The 23,140-nt window shown below is 30.9% G+C and overlaps 2 protein-coding genes across 3 annotated transcripts; both read right to left on the reverse strand.

The window, feature by feature from the left end:
• Positions 1–362: 362 nt before the first annotated feature.
• LOC133818152 (carbonic anhydrase 2-like) lies at positions 363–3,898 on the reverse strand. The gene is made up of 10 exons (XM_062250867.1): positions 3,693–3,898; positions 2,854–2,912; positions 2,592–2,738; positions 2,398–2,446; positions 2,203–2,319; positions 1,961–2,014; positions 1,791–1,876; positions 1,597–1,702; positions 930–1,088; positions 363–589 (listed from the first exon to the last, which is right to left on the reverse strand). Exons 1-10 carry the CDS (start codon positions 3,882–3,884, stop codon positions 551–553), a joined length of 1,008 nt encoding a protein of 335 aa, XP_062106851.1. The 5' UTR covers positions 3,885–3,898; the 3' UTR covers positions 363–550.
• Positions 3,899–8,519: 4,621 nt separating this feature from the next.
• Positions 8,520–12,562, reverse strand: LOC133818153 (phosphoglucan phosphatase LSF1, chloroplastic). 2 transcript variants are annotated; one of them, XM_062250868.1, is made up of 10 exons: positions 12,161–12,562; positions 11,929–12,035; positions 11,228–11,687; positions 11,009–11,080; positions 10,320–10,441; positions 9,922–10,137; positions 9,677–9,782; positions 9,448–9,560; positions 9,081–9,225; positions 8,520–8,977 (listed from the first exon to the last, which is right to left on the reverse strand). In XM_062250868.1, exons 1-10 carry the CDS (start codon positions 12,464–12,466, stop codon positions 8,858–8,860), a joined length of 1,767 nt encoding a protein of 588 aa, XP_062106852.1. In that variant the 5' UTR covers positions 12,467–12,562; the 3' UTR covers positions 8,520–8,857. The 2 variants fall into 2 exon arrangements, with proteins under 2 accessions (XP_062106852.1, XP_062106853.1); XM_062250869.1 differs by lacking the exon at positions 12,161–12,562 and having other exon boundaries at positions 11,228–11,703.
• Between the last annotated feature and the right edge of the window lie 10,578 nt (positions 12,563–23,140).

The following is a 23,140-nucleotide window of genomic DNA, read 5'->3' on the forward strand; positions in this document are numbered from 1 at the left end:
TGTTTTGGGCATGCTACAGGTTAAGATGTAAATTCATAGTTATTATCTTATTTTGAGGTTGTCATTTTCTTGACTAAGGATAGGGATGTTTTTAGAGTAGATGATAGACTATGTATGGTAAAGAAAAAAACCTAAATTGGTACTGTTCCAAAGGCACACCCAAAATCATTTTGAAAGTTTGATGAAGCAAGTCCATGAGGCTCTTATAAAAGTTGAAAACATCTTTTAGTTATATTATACAGGTTTTCTAAATTTTCTCGAGTAGATTTATACATATTCTTATGCCTCTAAATTGTCTACTAGTTTCTTATGACCTATCAAGTTGAAGATTTTACTAAAATCATATGACTCGTGGAGAAAGATAAAGATGAAAATATGTAAAGGAACTCATTGGGAGGAAAAAAATTTACACCCAACTCTCAAAACAGAGGCTTATTAATTTGGTTACAAAACCCACTTTAAGTTTAAGTCATCATCACATTATAATGTGAGATAAATTAAAAGAGAGCCTCTTCTTGGCAGGGAAGGGATGACCGATCTAACCATGTCCCTAGAGCTTCCAATGAAGTATGGTGGCCACATCCTTAACCTAACAAAGAGAAAAAAGAAAGAAAAGAGAAAAATGCACTAATGAATATTTGCCCTTTGTGATTTGGATAGATGATCTTCTAATCATTAATTAATATACTATATATATAATTGTAAATGGAGTTATTAAATAAATAAGCTTTTGTATGGAAAAAAAGAAAAGAAAAAGAGCCTCTGAAAAGGATCTCTCTTTCTAAGTTTATTATTAATTGCAAACCCCATATATAACTCTCACTTGGGTACATTTTTTTTAGGAACAAATAAAAGTAATATAATTAGGAAACCAAGATGGGTTGATTGAAGTAGTGTTGTAGTGATGATAATGGTTGATGAAGTCATACGGAGACAGAAGGAGAAAGGCCAAAGTCAAGTCCCCAAAGCTCAAATGTTCCTTTAACAAAGTCATAGTAACCTCCCTTCAATCCAAGAGTTTTGTTCACCAAACCATCTCTTACATAAGGATAGGTTAGAAGGTTTCCAAGGGATGTGTTCACTGCCTCCTGCAATAATATTACATTCACATATACATACATATACTTAATCAATTGGGTTCATTAAGATTTTAATTTAAAAAAAAAACAAATCATATATATGTAACTCTTAAAAAAAATAGTTTGGTAACCCTTAAAAGAAATAGTTTTTTATTTAATTAATTAAAAATTTGATAATTAAATATAAAATGTGTTTGGTAACTTTATTTTTATTTATTACTTTTTAAATTTTAATTAAAATTTATTAAATTTTGAAAATATAATTTTTTCACTTTCAAATTTTTTTAAATTCGTTTTCAACTTTTTATTTCTCTTTTTCTTCAAATCCACAACTCATATTGATAAACAAAAACTAAAAATAATAATTATCAAACGTATTTATTATTTTTTGTTTTTTAAAAAAAATAAAAATAGTTATCAAACATATTTTTATTTTTTTAAAATAAAATAATATTTATAATTTTATGTTTAAAAAATTCAAAAACTAAATTTTACCAAACACAACAATTATTATTACCTTTTCACAGCTTCCACAGAGTTCTGGGAGAGATGCATTGCCCAAGGCTGATTTCACCTTGTTCCTAGCAGGCAAGCAGATTTTAACCCAGTCTTCTATGAAGTCCCTGCATATTTATCAATATTAATAATTAATTGGTTTTAGTGTTTTAACATAATATATATATATATATATTTATACAAGTGTCAACTTACGTGGAGGTAGTTCCATCTTCTGGGATAGACATAAGCCCCTTAATCCCACCACAAGCACTGTGACCGATCACTACAATGTAACTCACCTGCACATTCCCAAATTTTTATTTTATTTTTACCCAAAAAAATAAAAATGGTCGTTAAAAAAACATGGGTTTTAGAGATGTTACCTTAAGATGCAGAACAGCGTACTCAATAGCAGATCCAGTTCCAGCGTACTTGGTCTGTTGCAACCAAAACAATTCATTGTTACAGCTTTGAATTGAAGACAATAACTATATCTAGATCCAAGTCTTTGAAGATAAAACTTATAAACAAAAAAGTACTATAAGTAAATAAAACTGAGATAAAGATAAATATGTACTATATAGTATAAGTATATATATATTTAAAGAGAGAGAGAGAGAGGAACCTGGTCGTATGGTGGGACCATGTTAGCAACATTACGAACCACAAAAGCCTCTCCTGGCTGGAAATCTAGAACATGCGATGGGCAAACCCGAGAGTCGGAGCAAGCAAATACCATAAACTGCCAATAAGTACAATTACATATATATTAATAAATATATATATATATATGATGAGTCTTCTCTGGTTTATAAATTACCTTGGGGCTTTGGCCCTTGGCAAGTTCAGAGTACAGAGCTGGGTTTGTTCTGTGATAAGTACAAAGGACACAAAAGAAAGGTTTGAGTATCTAAACAAATTAATGTATATGTAAAATTGGTAAGTAAGACATAATAATTAATAAGGAGATTTGAGTTTGTGATGAGTAGTAGTAGTAGTGGTAGTGGTACTGACTCATATTTCTCTTTCTTGAAGTGAATAAAGCCAGTCTTGATCCTCTCAACTGCATCAAATTCTGATGGTTTGCCATCTGGGGTCTGTAACTCCGCTGTTATCTGCTCTACTTTCGAAGCTGCTGTAGGTTTCAAGTCTCCTTTCTCACTGCAAATTAATAATTATAAAGCCATTATTGTGTATCATATTTTTATAATCATTTTAACGAGTCTGTGATCTAAAAATATACTTGTAAAAAAAGAGGTATATAAAAACTATATACCTGAGAAGCTTTTGAAGAGCTGCAATGGCCTCCTCGTAATCCTTTCCCATGTCTTCGTTCTGTAGTAATAAAAAAACAAAAAGAGATTATGTGGTGCTTTATTAATAGAGATTAAGAATAGTAATATTTATATTATTACTAAGTACCTACCTACCTAGCTAATCTTAGATTTTAAGTTCCCTTTTCTTAGATCTTTTGTCTAATGTTGACCTTTTCTTCCGTGAAACTTATATTCTGTTTAAGAATTTGCTTACATAGCCGATAATAGCTTCATTATATATATATATATGCACTGTTATAAATGGGGAAACAAATATCAAAATGTAACCGCTTGTATCCTAAAATCGTAACCACACACGTTTCACTACTAAAAAATGGGAACCAATCAAGAATGGCCACGTCAAACAAGCCTACATGGTTAGTGAGCCAGTCACCACTTGCCACGTATTCATACTTAGATGGTTAGTTGATTGATAGCTCCACAAAGTTTTTATATTTTGCCTTAAAAAGCCAAAAAACACCGTGAAAATGTGGAAGTTTCATGCATAAAAATACCAAAAGCACGTACACGTACCCCTCCAAAAAAAACTCCTAATCATATTAATGAAATGAAGACCACAAATTAATTCACATGCGATAAGTAATAAGCCTATATAGTATATTCAACAATTAATAAAGCATTATTATTACTTCAAATAAACATATACGTACACTCTCAAGTCATCAAAAGTGTGCCAATAAAAGCTTCAACATAAAAGGAGTTTGGTATGTTAGAAGATGAAAGCAGTGTTGTGCATGTATATATAAAAAGAAAGATGGTGATTAATTATTATCATTACCCAAGTTGGGGTGATGATGGGAGATGGAGCAGCGAAAACGGGCTTGTGTTGGATGAGACTAGGAGGAGGAGAAGAAGGAGAAGAGCCGAGCCTGGCGAAAGCAGAGGGACGTAATGTGGCTTTTCTGAGAGAAGGAGAGACAGTAGTAGTGGGGGTGAGGCACCAGCTGTGGATAGAAGCGGCAGACGACATTGTGCAATCTACAAATCATGCTCTTTGGCTTTATAGTTTATACCCCACACCTTCTCACTCCACAACAGATAATGAAAGCGAAATCCCAGTGAACGAGAGCTTCTCCCTTTGAAGATCAGGTTTCGACGCTCCAGATCATTTTCTTTACCTAGTTTTTTCTTTTTTGAACTGATAATTAACTGCTACCACTTCAACCCCTATCTTCTCTCCATTGCCATTAATAATATATGATCACCCTTATGTGACTCTCTTTCTTTCTCACAGAATATGTCCAAACCAAGATCCATGTTTTTTAACCTCTCTATAGTCGATCGTTTCCACGTGGTCCAATACATATGTATATATGTATGTGCTGTTTGTTAATCCTATTCTCCACCAATTAATATTGTTGTCCCATACTATTAGCTGAGCGATCAATATCATGTAAATTCATGTATATAAATATTTATGTTACAATAGTCAATGAATATATAAAAAAATAAATTTCCTTTATCAAAACGAGTGGACAACAAATAAATATTTGACCAATATATATATTTAACAACAGTGGAGCTACTATAAGAGAATTTTATTATTATTATTATTTATTTCATGTATATATATGGTAGCTAGATGCTGACAGCTAAAAAAAATATTAGTGAAAATGCATGGGAGGCATAATATTTATAAAAATAAACTTACAAGAAATATCATGAGTCTTCTAGAATTTAAAAAAAAAAAAAAAACAAAATAATGAATTTCGTTATAGTGAAATCAAAATATTCATGGTGGTTGGTCTCCTCAAAAAAAAAAAAAAAATCATGGTGGAGATGTGACAGAGGGAATGGGCGAAGGATTGTAGAGATAAGGCCTATCCTAAAAACACGGTTCTTGTGGTATATTTAATACTTGTGTCTCCAAAGGCGATTTTGAATCAGACATTGCATTTCATCGGTGCTTTTTCTGGATAACAAAATTTAAATTTATTACCATGCCCCTACACACCATACATTTCTTTGCTATAAATATATATATCGCCCTTTTGGACTTCTCCAAGAGTGAAAATTATTACATACAACATAGTAGGAAACCTTTTTGGCCTATGAGATAATAAGAAGATTATTGTTGTGTTATTCGTGGTTGAAAGCAACTTAGCTGCTAGTTTCTAACAATTTTTGTTCACTAATTAATCAATTATCTGTGCATGCTTGCTTATCTAACTAATAAACATAAATCTAAATAAATAAATAGAGGCCGTGTCAGTTCTTGCACATAATAAATAATAATAATATAACTTTAATTAAATAATAAATATAATATATTTGTCAAAAGTTGATGTAATTTAATATCAAATCTCACGAATTCATGGAATTCATGGAGTACTACTAACAGTGTGTACACCATAACTTGCCAACCAGCAACACTCTCATTATTAGTCATAAATATTTGTTGTTATTTCGTTCTCAGTTATATAAATTCATAATGAATTAAAAATAAAATAGGGGAAAGAAGAAGAGTCAGACTATAATAATAATAAATGGTAAGAGAAATAGCATACATAAATAATGGAGTAAATTATCACTTGGCCGTGCATATGTAGGTGCTAGCTAGGTATATATTAATAAGCACAATGTAATATTAATGTTTCGATGAAAAATATGGTGAATGAGTATGCATGATTGAAGATATTAATTTATAAGAGTTATATATGTATATATAATCATATATGTTTAACGGTCTAAATATGTAAGTGGAGGAATATATATAAATATATATACATATATATATTATAAGAAGAATATATATATATATTATTAGTTCATTCTTCGGCTCCCTCGACAACAATTTTTTCTTTTCTTTTTTTCTTTTCCTATACAGACGAGACGTAACATTCTTCCAGTTTTGATATAAAAACGACAAGAACGGGAAGAGAGAGAGGTCAGATGAGAGATGGGATATATCTCCTCTATATAATAAGAATAATAAATATGAAAATAACGGAAATTTTTTCTTTTAAAAGTTTTTTATTTTTTTAATATTATTTTTAACGAAATATTCTTATATTTAACCGAATATTCTTATGTTTAATTGTAGTTTATAAATAATTAAATTTAAATAAAATAAAATAAATAATTAAAAAAATTAAAATATGAATTTTTTAAGATATTTTACAATAATAATTATTTTTAAATAATAAATAATTAAACAAACAGTAATTTCTAAACACTTAAACTTATATAAAATAAAATAAATAATTCAAAAAATTAAAATAAAATATTTTTGAGATATTTTACAATGATAATTATTTAAAAATAATAAATAATTAAACAAATTAAAATATGATATTTTTTAGATATTTTACAATAATAATTATTTAAAAATAATAAAATCATAAATTTTATAACTTAAATAAAATTTAATTAAATTTAAACTCACTTATTAGAATAATATGATATTAAACATATAATATAATCTACTGTGAATTAGCAACAAATGACATTTTAAAAAAAACTAGTAAGAAACTTAAATTTAAAATCCACGTATAATATTTAATATTACATTAAACATATAATATATAATCTCTTGTTGTCACTCCTAAATTCAAAAACTAGAACAAATAAAAACTTAAACAAAAATAAATAAATTATTTAATTAAAAGAGGATATTTATTTAAAATTTATTTGACATTAATATAAATTTAATAAAAATAATTAATAAATTCTATAAATAAAACTAAGCAAGCGTGCATATTGCACGTTGCTTGTATCTAGTGTATATATATATAAGTAATATTATCAAAATATTACACTTTTATATTTAATTTTTTTCAGCTATAAATATACTCAATATCTTCAAAATATAATATTTTTATACCCTAATTTTTTTTAGTAAATATACTCAATGTATTTAAAATGTTGCATTTTTATAATATTTTTTTATTATTTTGAGAAATAATAAGAAAGTAAAAGAAAAATATAAGATTTTAATTATATTTTAAATTTTAATTATTTCACTTCCCAATTCTTTCTCAAAATAATAAAAAAAATAATTTAAGATTTTAAAATTAATCAAAATAATTAAAACTTATATTTTTTCTTCACTTTTTTTTTTTAAAAAAATTATATTTTAAATTGATGGAAAAATATTTTTTTAATTATTTTATATCATTTTTATTAATTTTAATAAAATATTTATGAATTTTTAATTTAAAATAGGTATTTTGAGGAATAATAAGAAAAATAAAATAATTTAAAATTTTAAAAATAATGAAAAGCCTATATATTTTCTTAATTTTCTTATTATTTCTCAAAATAATAATAAAAAAATAAGTATAAAAGTGCGACATTTTAAAAAATTGAGTATATTTATTGCCAAAAAAAATTTGGGTATAAAAGTGCAACATTTTGAAGAGAATGAGTATATTTACCACCAAAAAAATTAAGTATAAAAGTACAATATTTTAAAAATATTGAGCATTTTGGTCACAATTTAGTCTATAAATATTTATATATATATATATATGTAATGATGCATGTATATAATCAAATTTTGAAAAAGAAAAAGAGTGATGTGTGTGTAATGATGCATGTATATAATCAAATTGTGAAAAAGAAAAAGAGTGAAACAATATAAACCTGTGTATGATCTCAACAAAGGCAGAACTAAAATGAAACAACCATGTTCCACTCGAAAGAATAGTGTTGTTCTTGGTCATCTTCGTCAGCTTGAATTGAAAGAATTGGATTGTGATTGAGAGAAGAAGATATCTGTCTGAACTTGTATATATAAGCTGCCCAACATTACATCTACACTAGTGTCGACATTCTTACCAAATTTAAAACCATGTCGACATCCTCTACTCATCTACTTGACATATATTTTTGTTTGTTTGTTGTTTTATTTTATGGCACTATCCAAGATTGACACCTTTTTATAGGAGATTTCGAGGATAAAAGTTGTTGCAAAGCTCATTTATGGTAGGGTTATAGATGTTAAACTTCATTATAGAATTAGATCAGATGATAAAATGATATTTGCGGTTTCAAGATTTGTCTAATAAGTTGGAGAATAATGTGGTAATTATTCCTTCTAGACGTAGCTACTTATAGCTATTGGCGCATCATTCTCATTGGTCAAGTCTCTCACCGCCTCTTTCCTATTGGTCAAGAGAGTTAAGTCGGTTACAAGACTATTAACTATAAATAAGTGTTATGATAGTCATTTAAAAAACATACAGAATCGTTTTTGTAAATGTTAGAGAGAGAGCTTTGTATTTGATTTTGCTCTTCAAGAAAGAGAGGGGTTTAGTAATAAGTGAGAGAAAACCTTCAAGAAAGCAAGAAAGTTTGCTCGAGTTTAGCGTACAAGGGATTTTGTCTTGACACTTATTGTGTGTTCTTGTCAACTTTGAAAGAGAGTTGTACATAATTTTACAAATAAAGATTGTAGTAGTGCTCAACTAGGCATATGACAAATTATCTTAACTAATATAAATCTCTGTCCTGGTCGCATATTGTGTTAATTGTTTGTTTTCACAATTTAAAAATCTTGGTTTCTAGTCGTGTATTTTCTGCTGTGGGTTTTTCTTGATTTTTTTCAAGTGAATCTTGATTGTTGCAATTTATAAGCCAACAAATAAAAATATAAAATTTGGGGTTCTTGAAAAGCTTGTGAATTATGACTAAATGTAATCATAAGATAGCTTAAATAATTCCAAGGACGTACTATAAATAACAAACGACCAAATCAAACATCTATACACTAGCTTAACTGTTTTTGAGTGACCAGCAAAATTTATTCCTCATTTAGCATTTAAAAAGGAAAATTTTGAATTGACCATCTAACAAAAAGCTTATTCTTTTATTGTAACAAAATTATTGTTCCGTGTAAACCTCTATTTGCAGAAGCCAGAAGGAACATGGCTAAATGCTAAAAGAAATCAATTAAGCCTCGAGACCCATTTGTTGTAGAGCCAGGAATAGTCTCATGGCCACCTACTTGGGAGATAGTCTAATTGGACATACAGAGAATGCCACACAGCGAGCTGCTTTCGCCAGCATGAAGCGCTCATTCTCTGTCAATGGCCTCTCAATCACCTTCACAATGTTTGCGTCCTTATACAATACAAGGGTGTCAATGATTTTATCAGAATCACAAAAATGATTCATATAAATTGTTTGATTGTTTGAGACAGTAAAAAGGAAGACAGACACTCACTTTCTTTTGCTGCTGAACGGAAGGCCTCACACTGGCAGTATCACCAATCACAATCACGTTGTTCACATTCCCACTATCATCCCTCTCTGACGGGGATGACGGTGAATGCCGCCATTGCCCGTTCACTATGTACTTGTAGTAATACCTGAACACCACAGGTACACACGTTATCTCAACAAGTGTTACAAATAAAAGGGCACAAGTTTATTTGAGTTGAGGATTTCACAACATGTGATGTTGCTCTTTGTTAAACTAGAATGTACCCATTATCATTCACTTTGGTTCAGGGTAATAAACACACATGTAGAAACTTAACAAGCAGGCTCTAGTTCCTATGCAATAAGTTCAATTATAATTTTACACTTACTTTCCTTGTTGAAGTTTAATTTCTACTTCGAATCTTGGTCCACCTTTATGGTGTGCTGGAACTGGTTCTTTCCAATTTCCAGTGAAATCTCCAACTAAATTTACATCCTCCCCCTGTCAAACAACATAAAGTCATATGAATAGAAACACCAGCCAGCCAGATAGGTCCTACTACTAATAACTAATAGCAGTTATATTGTTGAAATAGAAACCTAGAACTTGTCAATCACCTCTTGCCCATTCCACACAAATGTTACAGCATGTGTTGCGGGTCCATCATGTCTGCCTTTTTCCACCATAGCTATGAGATCCCAAGTTGCCCAAGCAATTGCCGGTCTACAGCAATCATGAAGGTAAATAAATTCTCAAATCATGGTATACATGGACATATAATAGGAATGCATACAACATGATGAGCTACATCATTGCAGCTCAAGTAAACAGTGAGAGTTACGAATTTAAAACTAGGAAAAACCTGTCTGGTTTGCATGAATGCAGCCCGATCACAAAATTATAGGCTGCATGAAGGGAAGTATCAGTCATCCAGTGCAGGTATGCTATCACACAAGCCGGAGATCGATCAAACCCAGTTGTACAAGTAACATAAACACGGTGATTCTTTTTTAACAATCGTAGGAGGAGCCCTACACAAAATGGTAGTTTCTTTCTCATATCATATGAATCTCCATCCCTGCAAAACAAGATGCCGGAAAAAATTACCAAGCTATAAGTAACAAGTATGCTCTGAGTGACAAATAGTATATCCTGCCCTCATTCAGAACTTCTTCATGCCTTTCATGAATATGCAACCCAGAAGCAGGGTATCATTTCTCAGCTTAAGAAACAGGGTATTGTATAGAATTGTGTACTTACCTTATAGGATAGTTGATCATCAGGATACCAAATTTTTGGCATGACTGATTGATCGCCTTTGGGTCCATTCCCCAATTTTCTGCCTCAATTCCACTTTGGAAATTTAGGACTGCAGTAACTCCCTGTAACAAATATTCCATGTCAATCAAAGGGTAAAAAAGAGAGGGATCCGGGATCCAACCAGCCACCATTTAATGAACATTCAATGGATAGGTAGTTATTAAAAACACAGTCATTGCTTGCAAAAACCCAAAGGTAAACATAAAGACAGTTGTGAATGCATATATTATTTGTAACTCATCAAAATTTATTTGGTAATCAGATAGTTTTCAAGCGGAAGCTCTTGCTCAATTCGTAGGAGACTAAACCAGGCTCAAGTACTCGAACTCCCTGTTTGGTGTACTTTTTATGTTTTTAAAGTTTTTTTTTTCTTTTGTCTAACTTTACAGGAGCATCTCTATCGCAATAAAATGGCTTATGGATTGACTAAACATGTCCTTTGGCTACACAACAATAAGCTTATTTGAACGGATGGTCCCCCTATCTTTTCAATCTTAATGTGAAGTAACTACTACTAAATAAAAATTCTTCTCTAGTCAACTAGAAGGTATGAGAATATACACACAACGTTTATCGCTGATACACACACACACACACGAAAGAAAAAAGAAAAAAAAAAGAGAACTCACCGCTGTATTTTTCATTGTCTCTACATCAGCTTCTGTCTGAATACATGATCCCACATATATCTGCTCTGTGATCTAACAAAATGACAACCAAAATAACTTAGTGAAAGAATAAGAAAAGGATTGAAAACAAACAGACCAAACTCAAAAGAAAAATACAATGAGTAATTCATATCATATCAGATCAATAAAAGTTAATAGCACAAGAGTAGCATAGCACACCTTGCTGTACCGCATACCAAGCGAGTGATTATAGTATAGCTCGCCTTTAGAGCGATCCAGTGCCTTAATATATTCCTCTATTGGGAAACTTCCGTAAGCCCATTCACCATCTCCAGGTTCATCTTCAGAGAAAATACAAACTAGCGGGCTCATGGGTGGAGACAATGTATTCTTCTGTAATTTTGATTGAATACGTACATTTTGATCGTTCAGCAATTTCCATCCTTGTGATTTAAGATACTTAGAAGAGAACGTTACAAACCCAGAATTTCCACTGCTCTCAGAAGATGGTTGCAAATTGGATGCCAATATGCTCTTGTTCCATGTAGCGATAGGAACTTTACCTTTGTTAAATGAAATATCAAGATCATTCAACAGAACCAATTGTTGAATTGGAAAAGGTGACAATGGCCTCTCAAGAACAAGGCTAAAAGATCCTGCTTTCTCCTTCAGCATCTTCCTGAAGAAACCAAAGACTGAAAAAATAAAAATGAAAAATTTTATGAACATGACAATCATTATATCTTAAATCATCATAAAATTTTAATTTTGAAACGGTTAACTTAGACTCTAAACATGCCTAAAAGGAACTCAAACACTGTTTTGCATGCAAGCCAACAATCAATACACCCAAAGTAAGTATACAAGTTGTACTAACTAAACAAAAATAAGAAAATCTATAACTAATATAAATGGCATACTGAATATCTCCAAAGTCCTTGATCTCAATTAATTTTCCACCAGATGAATCACTCGCCTTCTTCAAGGTGTCACCCACCATGATTATTCTCGACCTCACCGCATTACCCTTCAGTAGCGAAAAAGAAAAAAGTACCATTCGATATATAAAAAAGAAAAAGAAAAAAAAAGCATCATAAAGTTTTTGTAAAATTCAAGCATTCAACAAATTTATAACCAAAACAGATAAAATACCCCTTTCTTAAGAGCGTGAACGAAGATTTTGCCATCAACGGAGAGCGCGAATCGAATACCGAGTGGCTTCTCAAGAGTGACCATATACTCGTTCAAATTCATCTTGAAAGAAGAAGAAGAACCTTTCGACATAGCAAAAACCCTAAAACCCCCACCATTGAAACGACACCGGAGCTTCTCTCCTGTTCTACCGACCAAGCTAAGTTGCCGCCCCCAGATCGAAGAAGACAAGCCCCTCCGTTGCGGCGGAGGCCGCGATCGATCGAGTGCCAGAGCTCTGCAACAATGGAGTTGTAGAGAACACATTTTCGCTAGGGTTTTGAGATAAATTCTCAGGTGCACTTATGCCATTGCTGTTTCAGATTTTTTTTTTATTTTCAATTTCTTTTTAAAAAAAAAACTCTAGAACATAAAGGAAAAGCCACAGAGTTGGGGCTAAGAACAATGGCCCCACACGTGTGCCTTTCTCTGAGTGGGTCCCACTACACAGGATCTTTCTTGCGCACTTTTTTTCAAAAAAAGCGCAACCATAAGTGCAGAGCCTTTATCCAGTAGTATATTGCCACATAAGAAAAGCTCTATAAAAAGTCAGGGTAATTGGGTAATTTACTATGCGTTCCTCTGTGATTATTGGCTGATGGTTATGGTTGTTGATGTCGTATATAGTTTGGGAGACACTGGACCAAACTTCTGCCGCCAGATCTCCATGGAATGTATGAGAAAATATCCGAACCACTTGCTGCACTTTAACACGTGTGGAATGAAGTTCAATGAACGGTCCTGAAAGCTTTCTGTTTAGTAAAATGTTAAAAGTACACAAATGTGTCCATTACAAACTATATTATATTTCAGTTTGTGGTAATATTCAATTATGAATTATGTGAGTTTTGGCCTTTAGCATTAATAATTGGATTAAAAACTATTTGACCCACTTTTTCTTTAAGTTTTTTATTAAGAATTTTTCTCTAAATATTTTATTCAAAGTGTGAGACAATATTTTGAATTAATAGATAGTTTTTTTTCTTGATAGTGGGGAGTCTAGAAGAACTTCGTTCAATAAATTATACTTTAAGCTTTGGAATAAAAATTAATTTGGTGCCAAAATTTAGGTGCATGTATTTTATTATGATAATTTTTCCACGTATTATAAGGGAGACATAATCACATGCAATTTTTTTCAATATCTATCTAATTAATATCCATGTTCACGATTAAAGAAAATGGATATTAAATATAATGAATATGTTAACAGTATATATATCTCTTCTATAAAAAAAAAAAAAAAAAGTGTATAGATAATAAAAATTATTAATTTTAAGTGTTTATTTTGTTAATTTTAACATAATATTTTAAATATTTATCGGAATATATCTTTAAAATTAATTAAAAATAAATATTTATTAATTATATTAATATAAAATTAAATATTATAAAATATTATTATTATAATAATATTTAATATAAAATTACATATATAATAATTATATTAATATAAATTCAAATATTATAAAATATCATTATTATAATAATATATAATACAAAATTAGATATTTAATAATTATATTAATAATTAATAATATAAATTTTAATGTTATCAAATATTATTGTGATAATAATATATAATCTTAATATTAATATGAATTCAAATATTATTGTAATATATAATCTTAATCTTTTACTAATTATATTAATATGAATTCAAATATTATAATAATAATATTTAATACAAGACTAGATATTTAATACTTATATTAATATTAATTTAAATATTATAAAATGTCATAATAATACATATTCTTAATTTTTATTAAAAAAATTATGGTGTTTATTAAGGTTATTGTATTATATATATATATATTTCAAAAAATTATAAACAATGTTTTGGTTTAATTTTTCATTTATAAGCTTATTTCATTTTTTTTATATATAATATTGTTTATTTATTTAAATTTATGTGACAATAGTACAAATTTAATAAATTTTATAAATAAAACTAAACAAATATATTACATATTATTTGTATCTAGTATCTCTTTTATATAAAAATGTGTATATAACGAAAATTCTTAATTTTAACTGACTTATTTTAAAATTCTGTCAAGTTTAACAAAATTTAGTAATATGAACTTTAACATTTTTATTTTAATTGAAGAAATTGATAAACTTATTTAATGTGCGACTAGAAAAAAACGCCCTTCTGTTAATGCAATTAGGTAAGAATCTCAAACTTATATTTAATTTGTAAAAAATTGACTAATTATTTTTTAATTTGAGTGATTTTTTTTGTTAACGTGAAAAAAAAACCTATTAATACGATTAGGGAAAATCTTTGATATTTGATTTGTAAAAAAATTACGAATTATTTTAAATTTGAGTGGTTTTTTTTTGTTAACGCGATTAGGGCTTGAATTTTTTATTTGAAATTTATTTTATTTGAAAAAAACTTTTAATATAATCATAGTATGTTTAATCTTTTCCGTTGAGATATTTTCAAACAATATCAAGTTTAATTTTTTTGAAAATAATATCTATAATTTAACATTACTCATATACAAGGGTTATCATATCAATTTTTTTTTATCAATGTAAAATTTTTCTCTCTCCAACTATTATAAATTATGAGTACATTGTAAGCCTAGAATCAACAAGAAAACATAATCAAGGTAAATTATTTTTGCCACACAAAATTTCGTCTCAAATTTTTTATAATCACATATCATTTATTTACATTTTATAATCACAAATTATTTATTTACTAACAATTTTTTTCTCAAATCAGGTGGTCATTCTATGCAACGCTCCAATGTAAATCATTATTGCCACACAAAAATAATGCAAATTCAATTTTTTTAAACAAATTACTTTATTCCATTATGAATTACTCTAATCATCTTATTCAAAACCAATTTTTATCTCAAATCAGGTAGTGAGTCACAAATCAGGATAGTCAATTCATATAAGATAAAATTCAACAAAACACGAATCACAAGGTAAGGTACCATCTTGTACAAATTCAATTATAAATTACCATATTCATCTTATAGAAATTCAGTTTTTTTTTTTTCACAAATCAAGTAGTGATTCGCAAATTAGTGGAGTCAGTTCATATAAGATAAAGTTAAACATAACACAAAGTAGCATCTTACACAAATTCACTTATAAATTAACATATTCATCTTTTACAAATCCAATTATTAATTAACATATTCATCTTATAGAAATTCAGTTTTTATCTCAAATCAGGTTGTACATCACAAAGCAGTGCAGCCAGTTCATATAAGATAAAGTTCAACGAAACACGAATCACTAAGTACCATCTTATACAAATTCAGGTATGATTTACTCTATTCATCTTATACAAATTCATTTATGAATTACTATATTATGCTATGTGAGAAAAAATATTTTAAATTATTTTTAGTTTATAAATATAGTTAATTTAAAATAGTAACACAATCAAATAGTAAATAGAAAAATAAAACAATTAATTGTTATGATAATAAATGTTAAAACTAATAACCAAACACAAAATATAAAAATAGTAAAACAATAAAATAATAGATAGAGAACTGTGAAGGAAACAATAAACTTAGATCTAGATTTTTACACACCTATTCTTGCCTCTGGAAAGTAGTAGTTTTTATTTCAAGTTAACTTAATCTCAAACCCAAGGCAGAAGTATTGCAAAGCAACTCAAACTAAGTCAAATAACATATTAAAAACATGCAATATTCAAACAAATTTCAGCCAAGAACAGCTTCATAGCAAGAAAATTATCTAAAATTTAAAAGATTGGTACCTCAGAAGGCTATCAACAAAAGTCAGTCTTTGACCTAAACCAAAACTACCATTTTAGAATATGATTAGAAGACCTGTCCTGTTTTTCGAACTCCCTAGCTCATGCCTCTACCACAACAAAACAGAGGTACAAACAAGAAACAAAAACAAGTTTACAGCCACAGAACAAAACAACAAAGTATTAAAAAAAAATTGTAAACGAACAGAACCAAAACTACCAGAAATTTGAAATCCAACGCCAAAGATTACAGCAACTTGCAACCCCAAAAATGCTAACATTAGAAACGATTTACAGCCTAATAATACGTATGGAGTAAACCATGTTAAAGACAAACCAAAAAACAAAACAAAAAGTGAGGAAATGGATAAAAAGTTAGGCAGTAAGTTCAAAAGATATGGCACCAAATCCTTGCAAAAAGTAAGCACATGTCACAACTCGTAAGTATGCCTCTACATGAGTAGACTATATTATGATCGGATGGAGAAAAATGATGTGCCATATGGATATATCTGCTCAAAATCATCTGATGAGCTTGGAAAATTAATGGGAATTAAGAGAAAAGACAACAAATTAAGAACTCTTCCTGGACGGGTTTTCAGTGTCCAAGGGAAGAACTTTGGTATAAACATCCCTCTCACAACACCCTCAGTACCTTATCGACGATCAACTACTTATTCAAAGAAGATCTAGGAAATCAGTCCTCAAAGAAAAGCACTTAGGAAGGTAGCAAGCTTAGAATCAACAAAACTAAGCTTCATCATGCAGAGAAGATGATCAAAGGAGCTTTTGTTGAACTCTATAAGGGATTAGGATATCTCAAAACTTACAGGTATTAAACACACCTTAATTCTCATGACACAACTAAAAAAAAGTGGATTGCGTTTTGATTTGGGAGATAATGATCTAAATATTTCTTCTTGATGATGGTGATTTCAGGAACCTGAACATGCTTGCCTTCATAAAGATTTTGAAGAAGTTCAACAAAGTAAAAAAAATTGAATGGCTTCATGTTCATGCACTTTTTAGATGTCAAACTTTTTGGTTTTGCATATTGACATAAAAGGAAATGTGCATTTGTTTCTTTCAGACTAAAAAACAAGTTCTCCCCATTTATCTAAAAGTGGTTGAAAGTTCATATTTCAACAGCTCAGACAAGGTAAATTTGGCCAATGGTAACTTATTGTTTTTTATTCAGACATTTTAGGATATTTTTAAGATGTTGGCCACAATATATATCATTTCTTCTGAGTAAATTTTCCGACAATGTCAAGTGGTCATTGATCCTAACAATTTTTGTCTGAGATAATGGATATCATTAGATTTCATCATATAACAAAGTCAGATATGCTTGTTTGACTCATATTGATTTGAAGTCCAAATTTTCTAGACCAACAAAATATATTTCTCATTAGTTGAAAAATGACAGGTAATAAATCTAGCAGACAAAGTTGAGGTCGTGACTAATTTACTTTTCTTTGGTGGGATGATAAAGCCAAATCCCATTCTACTCCATAGCCATATTTGGAGACAAACCTGGTTGTACAAGGTTTAACAAAAGCTCATCAAAGCCTATAGGGAAACACTATGTTTTGTAGGAGTGGTAGCTAAGCTTGTGGAGAATCGTATAAGGATTGTTTGAACCTTTTTTTGTATTGATTTCACTATCTATTACTATCCACTAGATTTTCCCACTGTTCTAAAAATATCTAGTGGTGATGGGGGTCTGTGTGTTAAGTTTCACTTATTTTAGGCCAATGTCCCTAGAGAAGAGAAGAAAGGGTGTGAGACTTACATTTTGGAGATGGGGTTTGGAGTAGAGGAATTGGTGAGTTCTTTGCACATGACCTAGGTTTTTCAAATTCAAATCAAAGAACAAGAAGAAAATTTTTATAACACAACAAATCTGCAATCAAGAAAAATGCTGAAAAAGTACAATGAATCTCAAGAATCTAACGATCATCAAGGATGTATAAAGCTAGAAGACACAAAGAAAAAATCTCAACAGCTACAAAAATCATTAACTGGATAATAGAGTTGAACGCACAAGACTTAGAATTCATAGCATAAGGCTTAACAACAAAACCAATTGATGAGTTCATAACAGAAGATATTAACTGTGTAGTCATTGCCTAAACCCAATGATCTTAAAATCTACTTAAATTTTATACTACAAAATATTATTAAAGAGAAATTTATAACCTTGGTAAGCAAATTTTTTATTGATATATATTTAATCTAATTAAAATTAAATAAGTTGTAGACAATATTTATAAGATATTGTTATCTTCATATAATAGTAACAATTAGGTTATTTTGGTATTGGATACATATACTAATAATAATAAGAGTAAATATCATTTTGGATCTTGTATTTTGTAAAAGTTACCGATCGAACCCCGTATTTTGTTAAATAATAATTCAGACCCTGTGTTTTGCAAAATAGAATAAAATGGTACCTTAGACCTGATTTTGGTCAAAAACAATTTAAATATGACTAAAATGCCCCCAGGTTTTATAACTTAATAATATTCTTAAATTAAAATTTTATAAAATATAAATAAAAGAATTAAATTAAATTAATTTCAAAATATAAACTAATTAAAAAATAAAATAAAACTCAAAACAAAATCAAAATTAAAACTAACCCTCCTCGCTCCCCTCTCTCTTTCGTCCTCTCTCTCTTCCTGTAAGCCCTAGTCGCCCGTCCATGTATTTAGGGTAAGATAGTGTTAGCTCCAATCTCCGTCCACTGGGCTAGCCACCCACTGAAGCGATCGCCCAGACCCACTGTCGAGTAGTTGCCTAGACCAACGATTGCCCAAACCCACTGTTGCGTAGCCGCCTAGACCAGCGAGTCCCAGCCACCATCCCCGCCATTCGATAGTCACTACTTGCTCGAACAATGCCATATTAAGTTCTGTGAAATCATTAACGAGTTTCTTGGTCCAATTACAAAAACAAAGTGAACATTGACTCTTTTGTTTCCACTATGCTTGCTCTGGATTCTACTTGATTCAGGGGCTTCACTTTTTGTTCTGGTGTACTGTTGTGGTTTTTTTGTTTTGATAGACACTAGTGTTGTTTCCTTTGGCCTTGGGGCCTGGTATTTCAATGAAGTTCTTTGCCCCTTCGGTTGAAGGGGTTCTTCCAACAAAAAAGTACATTGTCAATGTTTAAATATTTCTAAAACTATTTGACCAATTTTTTGTAGATTGGGATGAATTTTTGGGTTCAACTTATTGTTTAATTTAAGACATTTTTGTGTTCGGGGTCATGTTGGGATGCATTTCTGGGTTTGGGGTCATGTTAAGATGTATTATGGGTTCAAGCTTCAGGATCTTGCTGGATATTATGAGAAAGAAAGTTTAAATTTTAAAGGAAAGGTAGAGCAAATCCTATCAAAGCCCAAAATCGTGGTCGACTCACAAAGCCCCAGCCCGAACTCACGACAACCCAAAGACCACCTCCACCTTTATTCGACGACGAAAACCTCCACCTCCATCTATAGCCTAGATACACACTGACCCAACCCCACCTCCATTCGAAGTAGAATCAAGAAGGAGGAAGCCTAAATCCACAAAAATAAAAAGCTTGGCTCTAAGAGTGAGGAAGCATCGGTAAAGGAAGAAGAGGAATATTGTGGAAATTTAGGGTTAGGGTTTGTTCATGGAAGAAGAAAGAGTAGGGGAGTAGTTTCAGATTAGTGATTTCTTAAAAAATAAGTGTTTAATAAATTTGAATATTGATTTTTTAAAGTAGTTTTATTCTTTATTTAATTTTAATTCAATAACGTTTTATTAACATTATTAAATCAACTAATGTATAAAATTGAGGGTATTTTAGTCATATTTAAAAAAAAGTTTGACAAAAATCAGGTCCAGAGTACCATTTTGTTACATTTTGCAAACACACAAGGTTTGAATTGTCATTTAACAATATACAGGGTCCGATCGGTAACTTTTGCAAAATACAAAGTCCAAAATAGTATTTACCATAATATTAATAATAAATTAATATCATAATATATAAATTGTATATTATTAAATATATAAATATTATTACGTATAGAATATAATCATAATAAATATATTATTTTTTAAATATTATATATTAATATACAAATTCTGATAATTATCATTATATATTAGTTTAAATTTAAATAATGATTAAAAATTGGGTTTGATTATTGGGCCATTAGTAAAGTTTTTCCTTAAAAAGATTTATGACATTATGATGAATTTTTAATTAATGTATAATATAGTGTATTATTATTTCATGAATTTTCATATGGAGTAAACATATTAATACAACAACAAAAAATAGAATGATTATTATTGTTATTAAATTATATATATAACACATAGTTTGGTCGATTAACATATTTTTATATAAAAAAATATAATCACATTCAAAATTTAACTTTATTATTATTATTATTATTATTATTATTATTATTAAACTTTACTTTCAGGATTACACCTATCTTTATTCACCTTCAACATTTTGAGTGCTACAAGATTAGTAGTAAAATATTAATTATTTATTATTATACAAATAAATGGAAGTTGCTTGGAATATGGAAATTAAGTTAATCAGTATACTTGAACACATATTTTATCATTTAATCATTTAATCTAAACGATGATATTATATATTTGTTGTTTTTTTCCTGTAGAAAAATATCTTGTAGTTAAAACATATACTACATTCATTGACATAATGGGAAATGGTAAGATTTCATCAATAATAGTTTAAATAAAATTATAAACCTACAAAAAAAATTATGAACTTTATGTTTGAAATTTTTTCCTTTTTGAAGATCATGACAAACTACCTTAAAAAAGAATTTGATATAAATATTTTCCAGATGAAAAAAAGGAAGAGATTCGTAGAAAACAAAGAGAGAGAAAGAGAGATGCTAAACATAAAGCATTAAAAACCAATTCAATTTGTATAAATGATAACAAATCATCAAATAAGGATGATTTGGACACATTTGTTAATGATCGTACGACAATATCGATTACTCAACATTCAAATATTGGTGTTCAATATACGAACAATATTGAACATGTTAGTCCTCTTCAAAGAGTATCAAAGAGACAACAAAATTCTCATACTCATACTGACATCAATGAAGAGGGATCGTCTCGTGAAGTCTTTCTTTATCCCAATCTTGATGGCACCGGGCTAATTCATTCAGAGGCAAATTCATCTATACATGTCTCTATCCAACATGTTTTCCTGAAATTATTTTCCTCAATAGTCTAATTCAACCATCCTTCTATTCTTTTTTTCTTAATATTTCATTTTTTTTTTATAAATAAGACCCATATGTTGTTCGAGAGGATTCAATCTACAAAACAAACATATCAAGACCTTGTAGGGGTAAGAAATTTGTTATCCATGTTTCCCACCCGTGACATGTGGCATGACCCAACGGGTTTGTGGGCCCTTAGAAGAGATCTGGGTCCATCCTGAGCCCAATAGACGAGGATGGAGGAAACCCAGTTAGTCCAAGTCGTATCAAGCCCAATAACATTCAGTGGGTGCGAGCATAATGAAGGAACCCGGACTGAGATGCAGTTCTGACTCATCCTCCCGGCCACGACCAACCTACATCCTCCGAGATGCTAATTAAGGCGGTAGTCTAATTGTTCACTGAAGACGGACCTTATCAAGAATCCAGGGGAGATCTCCACCATCACGATGTCTACCTTGGCAAATGAACCTGGGTCCTGGTGAACGAATCGGGACTCCGGTAAATGAACTGGGACATTAGTAAATGAACCCGGACCAGACGTCCAGATAGGGTGAGCCTAGTTTTCCTTGATGTTGACCTGTCCCCACGAAATCCAGTAGTTGGTCTCCTAAACTAACCTGCAAAAGAGGGTACGCACAGAATGTACACTGTTCCTATGAATCAGTACTGCTACCACTCTGAAAAATCCTGTCCCCAGGATCCCCTTAGTAGCCCACGTGGACCAATCCATGCTAACGTACAATGGACAACTGTAAGGCTTGGCCACGCCTAAGCCGGCCCAATGGGCCCAAATTAACAACATCTAATTATGTTACTTTCTTTGTATTATGGCTCTGTTAGCGAGCAAATTATAATTACATCCTTATTGGGCCCGGATTAGTCCGGCCCAAGCTACTTGACTGCCTATAAATCGGATCAGTTGTGCACTGTAGGAGGGATCCCAGATTTTCTCTTGTAAGCAAAAACTCTGCTAAATTTGTAGAAAACTCCATTGCCAAAACTCTCTAAAGCCTAATACTAGTGACTCGTGGACTAAGACACATTAATGCCCCAACCACGTAAAAACTGTGACTGTTCATCTCTAATCCTTTCTTTCCAGCTCCTATTTCATAACATATTTCCAGTTTCCGAAAAATTCGGTAAACATTTTGGTGCTTTCATTAAGAGCTGAAGAAAACTTGAGTCAACCTTGATCATCTGCGAAAATGGTGAACACCAAGCATGCCGTATTCAATCCTGCTCACCAACAACAACAAGACAATGGAGAACCATTGCATAATCACCCACTTCCTCAAGACCAACCTGAGGATGCGCCTTACTAGGGGCCTCTGCCCGACGACTCCCAAAACTTTGGGGATGGGGGTGACTACAACAAAGGCTATTACAAGGAAGATGAAGGGGAGTATGAGGATCATGAGGCCGAAAACCCCGTTGATCCTGACGAGAAGGATATGGATCCTGAACAAGAGGATCCATAGGTGGTCCATTTGAGACGACAGGTCCTCGATCAAAAAGCCAGGATGGCTGAACAACAAAAGGCCACCCGCCAAATGCAAGAGTCCCTCTTGGCTCTACACATCTTTCTTGTTGCCCAAGGATTGGCAGCCAATCCTTCAGCCATTCCTCCCCCAGGAACGTAGCTGCCTGTCCCACCTGTAAGGACTGGCGTACCAAACAATAATACCCCTATTCCTCCTCCGAGACCATCCCCACATCCTAAAGCCAGCCCGTCAAACCTTGCTCAGGAAAAAGGGAAGGGCAAAATGGTTGATCCCGTTGAAAAAATAAACCCCCAAAGAGAGCTCATCCCATTCCAAAAACCAGGGCTAACCCAGGGCAATTCCCTAGGAAAGAACGGATGAATCCTGTCCCAGGATGAGATCATATGAATGATCCGCAAGGGAAGCACACGCAGGGT

Source organism: Humulus lupulus, chromosome 2 (genome assembly GCF_963169125.1).
Source record: "Humulus lupulus chromosome 2, drHumLupu1.1, whole genome shotgun sequence".
Taxonomy (NCBI): Eukaryota; Viridiplantae; Streptophyta; class Magnoliopsida; order Rosales; family Cannabaceae; genus Humulus; species Humulus lupulus.